The 12,615-nt window shown below is 30.7% G+C and overlaps 1 protein-coding gene across 2 annotated transcripts in view; it reads right to left on the bottom strand.

Moving 5' to 3' along the window:
• Positions 1–4,199: 4,199 nt before the first annotated feature.
• Positions 4,200–12,615, bottom strand: part of LOC148605656 (uncharacterized) — an 87,005-nt gene continuing 78,589 nt past the window's right edge. For both annotated transcript variants that reach the window (XM_088548349.1, XM_088548348.1), the window contains one exon: positions 4,200–12,154. In XM_088548349.1, the coding sequence (XP_088404475.1) occupies positions 12,042–12,154 (113 nt within the window). In that variant the 3' untranslated portion in view covers positions 4,200–12,041. The remainder of the gene's footprint in view (positions 12,155–12,615) is intronic.

The following is a 12,615-nucleotide window of genomic DNA, read 5'->3' on the forward strand; positions in this document are numbered from 1 at the left end:
AGATCACGAAGGAATATATCTTGTAATCCAGCCCTGTGCGGATCCGGGTGTCAAAAGAAAAAGCCCGCAGTAGCGCTAAGCTTGTCGAAGAAGGCAACTTAATAGCGCTCAGAACGGTGGCCGGGGCTAGAGCGCTCTGCATGCCCAGAAAGCAACTGGGTTGTGTGGCCCAGGTGATGGAATGGGGTATACACCTGGCATACTACATGCTGGGGTCGTCAGGCTTTAATACCGAAAACCGGACCGCCTCTGCCACAGGAGGCTAAATTGCCCGACCCAACCCACTTCTCCCTATTTCCAGTGGCAATTTTTGTATCCCATCCCATTTTTTTATTTCATCATCATTTCATGCTCATCGCCTGGATATAGCTGAAATATTGCTGCTCGGGGGTTAAATCCCAACAATCAATCAGTCAATCTTATAATCCACAGTTGCGGATCCAGAAGGGGGTGCAGGGAGCTGTCCACCTTTTTATTGGAAAATTTACCATTTTCATGTGTAAAATTGAAAAAAAGGTAAATAGTGTCCTAGCACCCCCTTTTTTTCTGAGGAACCCCGACTGGCACCCCTCCTTTTTTCCAAGTGTGTGGATCCTCCCCTCTGATCCACATCTATCTCAACACTTTAACTTGGTGTAAGAAATTATAACTTCATAGCATTGATACTCTACTAACACTTGCATGCTGTAAGTTTATCAGGAAGTGATTTCTTGTAACAAAAAAGTTGAACTTAACTTGCAGGTAGCATAAAGAACTATAAGGGACATACCTATACTTGTCGTCTTTCGAAGGAAGGCGAATGAAAGGACATTTTCTTCAGATACCACGGTTCACCCAGTCCGTTTACATAGTCCTAGCATTCCTACAATGCAAGAGGTTGGATTTCGGTTACTCCGTACTACAATTAGAATTACATCTAACCAGAAAGTGGCTTGTCTTTCATCAGGTAGAACACCAGTTTAGTATCGTTTTCTGTGTCATTCTGTTTGATTTCTTCTCTTCACTAATTCATGGACCAAACAGCAATTTATATAGTGAACTGCATATGTTACTGCAGAAACTAAATGCATTTGACTCCTGAAAAAAATCATTAAAGGAAAACGGAAGAGCCCCATCCAATATATTACTAGAACTAATAAAAAAAATAGGATATAAAGACAAGAAATGACCACATACAGGATATAACGATAACAACAAAATTACTGAACACTGATCCGATCAATAATCAAGTCTGTGCCCATTGGAATGCCAATTTGTTGACAATAACTCCTCCAAATGTGACAGATACATTATTAATAGAGGAAATCAAGCATACCACGAACCTGCTGTGTAACACACATTGCTCGGCTGCGATGTTTTTAGAAAAGTATGTGGATTTGTAACCAAGAAAAACAATTTTTCGGAACAGCAAAATATTTTAGAATAAGTCTTTTCAAAAGAGATTTCAATTTATCATGCGGCAATGTAGTGTAAAGAGTTGAGAAGTCAAAAGTTTGGAGAGAACTAATTTCCGAAAAGCCGCGAGATTTAAGTATTTGAAGTAAATCTTCAGAATTTTAAAGCATCCACATATGATTCACTTCAAGTAAACGAGTTACCCGGGCTCCAACAGTAAAAGAACACACTGATTTTAACAGCATATAACCACTGTCTAAGGGGTACTTGCATTCACCCTTGTATCCCATCAGGGACTTAACATTGCATACAGTATACACGTAAATACTTTCGGAACTCGCCCATCACGAAAGTGTATGGCAAACCATTGTGGAATTCATTACCTATTTATTAATATCAATAATTCATTTATTGATACCAATAAATGAATTATTGATATTAAGGATAAATTATTGATATCAATAAATATAACATATTTATTCTCATGTTAATAAATATTGATATCAATAAATGATTTATTAACACATTAATAAATATTTATAAACATGTTAATAATTAATTACTGATATCAATAAATAGCATGATTTATCAACATGTTAATAATTAATTACTGATATAAATAAATAGCACGATTTATCAACATGTTAATGAATATTTATTACACGTTATTAAATCATTTATTGATATCAATAAATTGATGAATTATTAACATGTTGATATATAGGGTGTTACTAAAGATGGTTAAATTGTGGTCAGAAAAGTGTTTGTAATTGCTTATTGTATTGGATATTGCCCAGCATGCATAATCCGGAATAAGATTTAATAACACATGAACTAGTATTTATTAATATGTTACTAACTCATTCAATTTATTGATATCAATAAATGATTTATCAACATGTTAATAAATATTTATCAACATGTTACTAATTAATCTATTAATTGATATCAATAAATCATTTATGCACATGTTGATAAATATTTATTAACATGTTATTAAATATTTATCGATATCAATAAAATGGGAATAAATTCCACAATGGCTTGCCATCAAAGTGCTACAGTTTTTGAAAATATTTTCGGTTAAATTGACAGACATAGTTAACAAAATCATAGACCTGTAATTAATTACAGGTCTATGACAAAATGGTGGACATATTACCCACAATTAGGCTTTCTTGTGTAATTATTCATCGAATTTATTTTTTTTTTGTTGTGAAAAAAAAAATTAATCAATGAGTTTACTTGATACATATCTGCTACGAGGAGGACAGTGGTCTAATTAAAAAAAAAAAAACAAACACACATTTCCTTTAATTTCAGAAACAGTAATATGGACAACCCTGTAGCTTACCATTTGAAGTGAATTAGATTTATTATGCCATCCAAGTAACATTTTTATACGTTTTTACTTACATTTATGTAGTAATGTCTAAAGCTTGGATTTATACACCAAGAAAAATCTATAGTACATTTAAAGTTTTCTGCCATTCAGAATTTAATTGAGTTGATTTCAGTGGCTGTATCAGTGACTCAAGAATATTTTTCCTTATCATGATAGGTTTTTATTCTGCTTTGGAGTTACATTTTTTTTCATACAAATCAGCATTGCTTTCTTCCTTATCAGTAAAGCAGGTGTAATCCGGACAGATTAGTTACTGGAAATATTGCTTAACAAGACTATCTATACATGTAATTCTTATACTAGTATTATTAATGTCCCTGGCTCAACATTTACATCTCTTCTACTTCAGGTTTCAAAGAGATTTGTATTTTCTATGCGTTTCTGGTTAGTTATTTAGTGTACATAGACCTTACTGCAGATTTAAGTATGGCATTATTTGTTGTTCAATTTTCAGGTCTTAATTTTGCTTTTGAAGTCCAATTATAAGCTGAAGATGTTTTTTTTTTACAGTATGGTTTTGGACAATTATGTTTTCTGCTGAATTTGGACAGAATAAGTGTTAATGTCTGTAAGAATCAGGCAGTGGGTTAAACATGGTATGAAAAAAACCCCATCATTTTAATAGTGTAATTTGACTAATTGCACCATCAGAATCAAGGAAAACTAACCAGATTTTCCATATCATGCTGGACCAACGAGTTACAATTTGACTGAAATGCACTGAAAATGAACATTTCAATGCAGATATCTCCATCAAACACTTCATTTTTAAACATTGTATTGAAAAATTTCTGAGCAAAGCCAGTGATGCAGAGTGCTATTTTTAAATAGAGAAAGCAGCCTTGAGTTGTATTACATTGTAAGATCGGTGGGTTTTTAATATGCATTTTTCTGATTTTTCCCATTTTGCCATTTTGCCAGACTCTTACAAGCACTTACACTTACGTTGTCATAAAAGTTTGGCATAATTTTACCATATATGCTGGAGATGACATTATATTTGCTATTTTGGTACACATTTTACATATTTGTTTCATTTATGCTTTCTAAATGGCATGTGTTTTTTTTCCATTTGTTATAATTTGATGTTCTTGATCCATTTTTTTTCTGAGTCATTTTATCTTTACACTTAAAAAAAATCAACAATCACTAGTCATCCTGCACGGCTTCATGTTATTGTAAATCATCATTATTTCAAGAAAATACCTCAAAAGTATGTTTATATATGTGATTTTATCTATTTCACTTAGTTCACTAATTCTTCATGTTGCCAGTGTGTGTAACTGATCAAAACTTTAATTTCATGGCTGTTGCTTTTATGGGCATTTTTCCCCAATCTATGCTTCACTTTTGCTACAACATCAGATTTCTTGGCAAGTTATGAGTAAAACAATGAAAATTACATTTGTGTCATTTTAATAATGAACATGAAGTATATACTTTGGTCAACATTTAATTTGAAGACCAACACATTTTCTTTCAAAGTCAATGAAAATTATACAAATTGGTTACTCAACATAGTTATTTATTGTTGCAAATTTACAAAAATAATGAGCACATTTCATACATACTTCAATAATGTGAGAGAGAACAATTGTAGAACGAAAAAAAAAAAAAAAAGATGATGAAACAGCAAAATAAACAATTGCATCATCACAACCTGTCGTCATGGTGATGTAAACAAACAAAAAATAATGCATAATTCTGTCAAATATAAATAATTTCATTGCACATGCTTCTTTTACATGTTACTAAATATCATTAATGCGACATTGTTGAACACAGAATACTTTTCTTTGCAAGGCAACCATGGTTCAGAGGTCAATGGTCAATATTTAACACAAAGAGCATAACTGCTGGTCTTTCTACAGACAATGAGTAGAACCAACAATAGATGAGAACATGAGAAGAAATAGTGAAAGCTATCCCTGATAAATTAATACTTATTTTACAAATAATGACAAAACAAACAGTCAAGTATATGTAAACACCATTTACACGGCCAGCATTCGCCTTAAATTTTGGCAAACAGACTAACTAAACATTTGAGATTTTGAGCTGGTGAATTATGACTACTTACTGAAGATGAGTAAATAAAAATTCAGAATGTAGTTTGAAGCAGATGGTTTGGGCTGCTACTGCTAATGAAATCACTTCATTATACTCATAAAATCTGTGTGTCTTAACAAAGAAATTTAATTGAATTTAGTCATAGCTATGAGATACAATTTAAAAAATATGAGCATTATGCAATACACTGTTTAAAAGCCTTGAACTTTTAACTGAACTGCTTATTTCATAGATATCACACAGTTAAAATTACAAAACCTGTCTGTAAAAATCTAAAATCTTAAATTACCCATTTTTCATCCACAGGAATTTATAAATGAAGCCATGGTTACCTTTCAATACTACTAGTGGGAACAGAACCATGAAAAAATCAAGGTCATACCAGACTGAATGTTGAAACTAACATCACAGATCTGATTCATATCTTGCTTATTTATCAGAAGACTTTAAAGATTAAAAAAAAAAATACAATCAAACAGAATAAAATTCTGATATGTCAATCCTATTCAATACTTACCAGTGTACTTTTTGATTTTTTCATGGTTCAAAGAATTTGATTCTTACTTAATTCTAGATAACTGACTTGATAACAAAACAATACACTAGTTTTCTTAGATCACAGAATTTGGAATGATATAGATAGTTCCTTTATATTTACAACAGCAATAACTCTAAAGAAACCATTAATTATTGTTGTCCTCTATAAAACCTCCTAACAACATTTAAGTAAGTCTTTTTAAGAGTCAGGCAAAATGGGAAAAAATGAAACATTTACATCAAAAACCCACTGATGTGAGAGATTATTTTCATTCCATTCAAAGAAGGATCATCTATTTGAAATTGCTACTATTTGATCTCTGCATCATGGGATATATTTGGAAATTTGAGGCGTTTTAGTTATCTGTCCTTGAGATGTACATTTGGAAAGCATTTCATTGACATTGTAACTCACTTGACTAAAAATCTTGTCTTAAATCCTAAATGATGGTACAAATAGCCAAATTACACTATCAAAATTGCAGGTTATATCAGATTTCACCCACTGCCTGATTCTTACAGAGACTGACATTCTTTTAGTGTAGGTTATTAACATTCAAACAAATATATTTTGCCGATCATAAAAACAATGTTACCAGAAAGGCAATACTTACTAACCTCACACTATTAAAACATTTTTGGATGTTTAGTTTTCAGGTTGTGATTCAACAAAACGTCACTTCTGATTTACTCTCTAGGTTTACAATATAATTTCTTTGACCAAGTAGTGTAAATTTGGTTGGTTACACTTACTTAAATTAGTTAAAAGGCAATTTATCATAAAACAAATCTCAGATCATGTCAAAACATACACTCAGGTGCAAACTCATTAAATTGCACAGACTTTCTCCAGTAACAAATGAAGGCATTGATGACAATATTGCAGACACTAACCAATGGATATTCCTTTAAATAATGCTACACTGTATATCTTTCAGAAGTAGGCTCTGGTGTCACTAAACCTGCAAGTTATTTGATTCTTAGAATATTCTCAACTTCCACGGAACTTCCAGAAAATTTATGATATCATGAATAGTTAAGAATATACTCAGATTTAAGTAATCTTTCAAGTTTGTGGTACCAGGGCCAGTACTGCAAACTGAGATACTTGTTGTTTTTTCTTTTTTCATCAAGCCATTTCAGACTAGACTTAAAGGTCAACATTCATTACAACTTCTTTGATAAAATACTGTCAACACTTCTATTTTTGGATTAAAAGTCAAAAGGTGAAAAGGTGAAAATAAAAAAATTTCCATAGTTTATAGTATTCTATCTCTTCCCAATAGTGCACAACAAAGATTCATATGGTTTGCTAAACCTCTGGTATTATCAAAACTTAGGCACATAGACTTCAAATTTTTAAAACAAGTCACTCCAGTAAGTCAGCAATCTTGGAAAAATTAATACTTGATTTGTGAAGAAATGAAATTAAGAAAATGTAAAAAAAAATACATAAGTTATATCAAATTTATATGCCAGTAAATGTAGCACAAGTCTAGCCCTCCCCCTCCCCAATGAATATCAATTAGTCAGCACCAACTAGCACAAGTTTTATTACTAGCACCAAGTACACAACAGATTAGCATTTAATTAGCACATTTTAAAACATAGAGTACCATCAAAGTTAGCACTGTTTATAGTTAATTAAGTTTTGATTGCATAGAGCAAAATGAAGTAGAGTTGACATAAATAAAAAAAAGAGGGAGAGTTGTGTGGAGAGTTATTAAATTGGGCTCCATTTAAAAGGTCTATATAAATGTTAATTCTCTTTTCAAGTTAATACTCTGTGTTACTTAAACCACAGAGTTAATATTTATTATATCCCTAAGTATACACTTCATTTAAGTATTCTGGATCTCATGCCTCCCCCACCTCCCCCCAAAAACTTACCATAAAATAACTCTCAACACATTGAACCAAATGAAGTATGTAATTAACAAAATCATTAAACAAGTGAATTATCAACTTGACTAGGTGGACAACTTTTCACATTAGGAGCAACACTGACAAGGATTCTGGAAGGCTTGAGAAAATAAATATCACTTTGTACATCAACATTCAACGAGATTATAAAAACAATTAACAACCAACTACAAGTATTAAAGATGTTTAAAGCATATGTAATAGATGATTAAACAATGTAAAAGGCTGATCATGAGACCCAAGTACCCTTGTAAATTATCAAAATAATGCTATCACAAATCAGGGTCATTTCCCCAAGAACTAACATTTATCCTGCTCTGACTGCCTCCAGTTGCCAAGAATTATTCTAGAATAAATCATTTCTCATTAATCCTTTAAAAGGGAAAACAGGTTCAAGGGAAAACTTGCCCCACTTTGTGTTTTAACAGTAAAGAATGACCCACAGAGACAAAAACAAAAACAAAAAAACAAACAAAAAACAAAAAAAAAACAAGCATGGCATTATGATGTATATGCAAAGTATACAGTAAATTACATAATTTGAAATAAATTTTTGTGTTAAATTTTTTCTTTATGTGTACTTACAAATAAAAAAAAATTGTCAACAATGTACAATGCATATAAGTATACAGAATTTTGTAATAATAATGAGATAATTTCAAATCACTTTGAAAAAAAGACATACAGAGATTATCATTTTTCAATCAGCTTACAATACAGTCTTCTCAAACATTTAAGTGATATTTCATTTCATACATAAATTTGCTTGTAAAGAGACCATCAAATTCAACTAAAATGATTTTCTTTACAATGCATACACACCATAGTGCCATTTCTTGCTGATCTCTGCAGACCAAAAGAGAGACAAGACAAATGATATCTATACATGCATAACAATATATTACAAATGTCCATTTTTTTGGCAGTTTGACAAAATTTGATTTCTGTTCAAAAATAAATTAATTATAAATATGATGTATTTGTATATATATTATTATTAATTATTCAGAGATCAAAATAAAATATATAACTAATCATTTTATTGTCATTTATGTTACAAACTCCATATTAAGATGTTTAAAGGTTTTGTCTTCTTTGTCAAGGTCACAGGGTTACAAGGTCACCAGTACCATCAAATTTTCTCACAACTAGTTCTTATCACATTCATAAATATAATCCATTTCATTCTAAAATAAACAAGTCATACAATTAAAACTTTTTAGTAAATAAAAAAATCAGGTATCTCCCATTCTTAAGGAAAATATGACTTTCTTATTTTGAACCCTATTATCACAATAACAGTAGGATAAGGAAAAACAATTGGTTGATATTACATACACTTAGAAATTTACTGTGAAATTTAGGCAATTACAGTACAACTCAAATGGACTTTGTCATTTAAGCTCAATCATGGTGAACATTTATGTTTCAGCTTTTTGAAAATTTATCAGGCTACATAAGCCATGTAAAATTACCAGAATTTCTGCTGAATGTGGCATGTAACAAATAAGTTTTGTTTACTGTGTCCCCTTCAGCTGTGAAAGGCAAAAATCATAAAAACCACATGTGCTGTAGTGTACTTATCCCGTCACTGTGGGAACACCCACCACAATGTTATGTTTTACATAATTTCATTTTGAATTCAATGCAAGAGTTTTTTGACACAATATATTTTCCTTATTGAAACCAGATAAAAAAATCACAGGTTATAATAGAAATAACACACCAATTTTTTTCAGCCAGACAATTATGTGAAAAAGTCAAATAATGCATAACTAGTTTATGTACAAATATTCAATAAATATATATATATATATCAGAACAATAAATAAAATCATTTTGACAGATTCTTGGGAAAACACTACACCGGCAAAGTAACCACGCTATTTTTACCCTTTAACAAGCATAGGACATGCTCTGAGCAATTGCATGTAGAATTTCAAAATCCTTTTAACAAGCATAAGACATGCTCTTGAGCATTTGCATGTAGAATTTCAAAATCCCTTTAACAAGCATAGGACATGCTCTGGGCACTTGCATGTAGAATTTCAAATAGCAGACAATTTGCTCCAACTTGAACTTAAGATAATCATGGATTAGTAGTAATTTAACTGTCATTTGAATTAATATGAAGATTTATACAGCAACTGAGTAGAGAAAGTTTAAAGAAGTAAAAGAGACTTCACAATTGAACACGATGAAGATTTTTATCAGCTTGGTCAAAAGTAGACCATTTCATCAGCAATATGTACATGTTTGTTTTGAAATTTGTAATCTATATTTTCTCTATCAAAAAAAAAAAATTAATAATATTCCCTATTAATTTGACAATTAAATATATCTTATTATTTTCTTATTTTTTTGCAAAACTTTTAGGTTTGATACAGTGTCATGTGAAATCTGAATTCAAATGCATTTAAGTGTTCAAGAATCAGTAACTATTTGTCAGATATTAATGTAAATAAACGTAAGCATCTAAACTTTTGATTTTTAATTAATGACCAGAGTTGCTTACTACAGATTTCTCAATCAACAATAAATATTGCAGTAGTGCAAGAACATGTTGCCATAGTAATGTACATGTTTGTCTATGGAATGCAATGCTGTGTCATGTCAACAGAAAAAAAATCTTTTTAAAAAGAGATTAAAGATAAAAAAATAAACTGAGTGTATGACTACGGTATCAACTGAATTCTTTAACATATAATTAATAACTCTAGAATTTTGACAAAACTTTGGCAGGTAAAAAAATATCACCTATTACAGGTAAAGATATGTTCTTAAAAAGAAATTCATTTGGCCATTCAAGTTCTACATATATAATTGGTTAATGTCATTGTGAAGTAAACCATATCTTTGTTAAATTAAAATCTCTTATTATATAGATAGCAGATAATTCACACTGTGAAATAAATTCAGTAATTTCACTCTCAGACTTTCTCCCCCCACAACTTCACAACTTTGATATCAATCTGCCAATCACAAAATTAAAAATTCATGTTGAAAGTATCGATAAATTATGAAGAAAATCTTTTTAATAAATAAGATAATCAATAGGTTATCGTGAATAACCAAAATAAGATCACTCGTGCCAAAAACCCTTGAGGATTGAACACTCATTAAATCTAGGCATTCTTCGCACTAATGATAATATTTTGGCTATTAATTATTTCCAATTTATTATCCCATTATTATTCATTATGTAATTGAACGTTTTGACATAATACTTCAAGTGTAGTACAAAAATATGGAAATTTGTATTATGGAATGTCCATGATATAAAGCCTAAAAATTTAAACTTGATAAATTTCTGTCTTCTTACAATACTCAAAATATAAACATAACATATAAAATTTTCAATAAACTTATCAATCATTATCTCAGAATGCCTGTAAGTCTGTACAAAAAACCTTATTTTTGTTATGAGCTTTCAGTTGCCCTATGTATTCACAAGTCTTAAGCATAGGGTAAGTAACAAAAAGGCCTTGTTGAAGATTTGCAAAACTTCATTTTACCAATAAATAATCATACATTTATATTCATAACAGACACTTGCAATTTTCTATGAAAAAAAATAACATGAAAAAAATCGATATTCATCATCATACATTTTCTTAAATAATTTAAATTACATAACAAATTCTATAAATAGTAACAATAAAGAGAAAGTAGAATCAGTTTCACCTAGGTACACTAAAGTTGTAATGGTTTTGCACAAAACTCAATCAGAAAGACACAATTGTGTATTGCTTACTATGTGACAGACACAAGCATGTGGATTAGGTTGAGCATTTCTACTTTTTTCCCAAAATATTAGATTTACAGAATACATAATATATGCTTAACAAGTACCCAACAAGATTCTTGAGATACTAACCAATGAAAGTCTGAGAAGAAAATTGAATCATAATTTTATAGCCATGAAGGCCTAGTTTGAAAAAAAACAAAAGCAATTGAAATTAATAACAAGACTATTAAAAATCAATTCAAAATGATGCCCTAGATGCAAAGCTTTTATGACCACATGTCGAAAAATCGTTAAAGTAATATTATATGTCAAACAGTTTTTCTGAATTGCCTGTAGCAGACTTTTACAAGTTTTTCAACAATATTGTATGATTCTACACCACTGTTATCATATTCTAATTTGAACACATTCTTACAAAATCAGTAAATTGGATAATAGAAAAATATGTCCATGACTTTTCTGCTTTCTGTACTATCTTCTCTTTAAGAAGAATAATCCATGTTATCAGAAACTCTAAGGTTAAAGAAAGAAATCCACTTTGTTGTTGTTGTTATTGTTGTGGAATTGTCACACCACTGAAATCCCATTGCCAGAGATCACATATTAAACAGAAAAAGTTGAATCTGCAAAACTGTTGTAATCCAAGCATCAAAATTTATGATGAGAATATCCATCTTTTCACAGCAGAATCACTGAATATCTATTTGTACAATTCCTCAGAGAGAAAAAAAGAAGTATCCTTAGCAACTTCATGGATGATGGATGCATAATTCCTAATCATAACTTGACAAGGTTATCCGAAGACATTTAATGGTAAGACAATTGAGGAACTGTAAAGACTTTGTTATCCTTAGACCTTCCAAAGTAAGACAACTGAGGGTTTGGAAGACCTGTAGAATGCCGTGTATATCACAATGGAGTCAGCGGGTAGCTGCCAAAGGGATTAGAAAAAAAATTATGTTATCAAGATGTATCCTTGATTTTCTGTAGACCAGTTTGTACATAGTAGACCAGATCTGGTACTGAAGAATGTATTGATAGAGAACCACACTGTTCATCAATATCTTCATAAAAATCTATAAAAGAAACACATAGGTCAATAAATATTGTAATGTTATAGGGAAGCAAGCCTAAACCCCTCTAAAACTTTTGCTTAACTCATGCTGGTACATCGGTTTACACATGGTGTGAAATGTTTCATGACAGGTAATAAGAGCAAGTGATAAATTGGATGAGATACCCAAAGAACTAAGGTCTTATAGATAATCATTATAAAACAAGGCATTCTAAAATACACCTATCATTTTCTCATAAATAATCATTATAAAACAAGGCATTCTAGAATACACCTATCATTTTCTTTCTTACTGTACTGCAATGGCATTATACATCCATTACGTCTACAACTGTCAGTCTCACTAACCTCGGTTCCCTTGATTAATCTTTGATATTTTTCATTTCAAATATTTTTTGTTTGTTTGTTTGTATTGTTGGCAACATCAATTAAATGTGATTTTCTGCCAAAGAGGGACAGAGC

This window comes from Perna viridis, chromosome 10 (assembly GCF_037379345.1).
Source record: "Perna viridis isolate PV_CMFRI_1.1 ecotype Kerala chromosome 10, ASM3737934v1, whole genome shotgun sequence".
In the NCBI taxonomy this organism is placed as follows: Eukaryota; Metazoa; Mollusca; class Bivalvia; order Mytilida; family Mytilidae; genus Perna; species Perna viridis.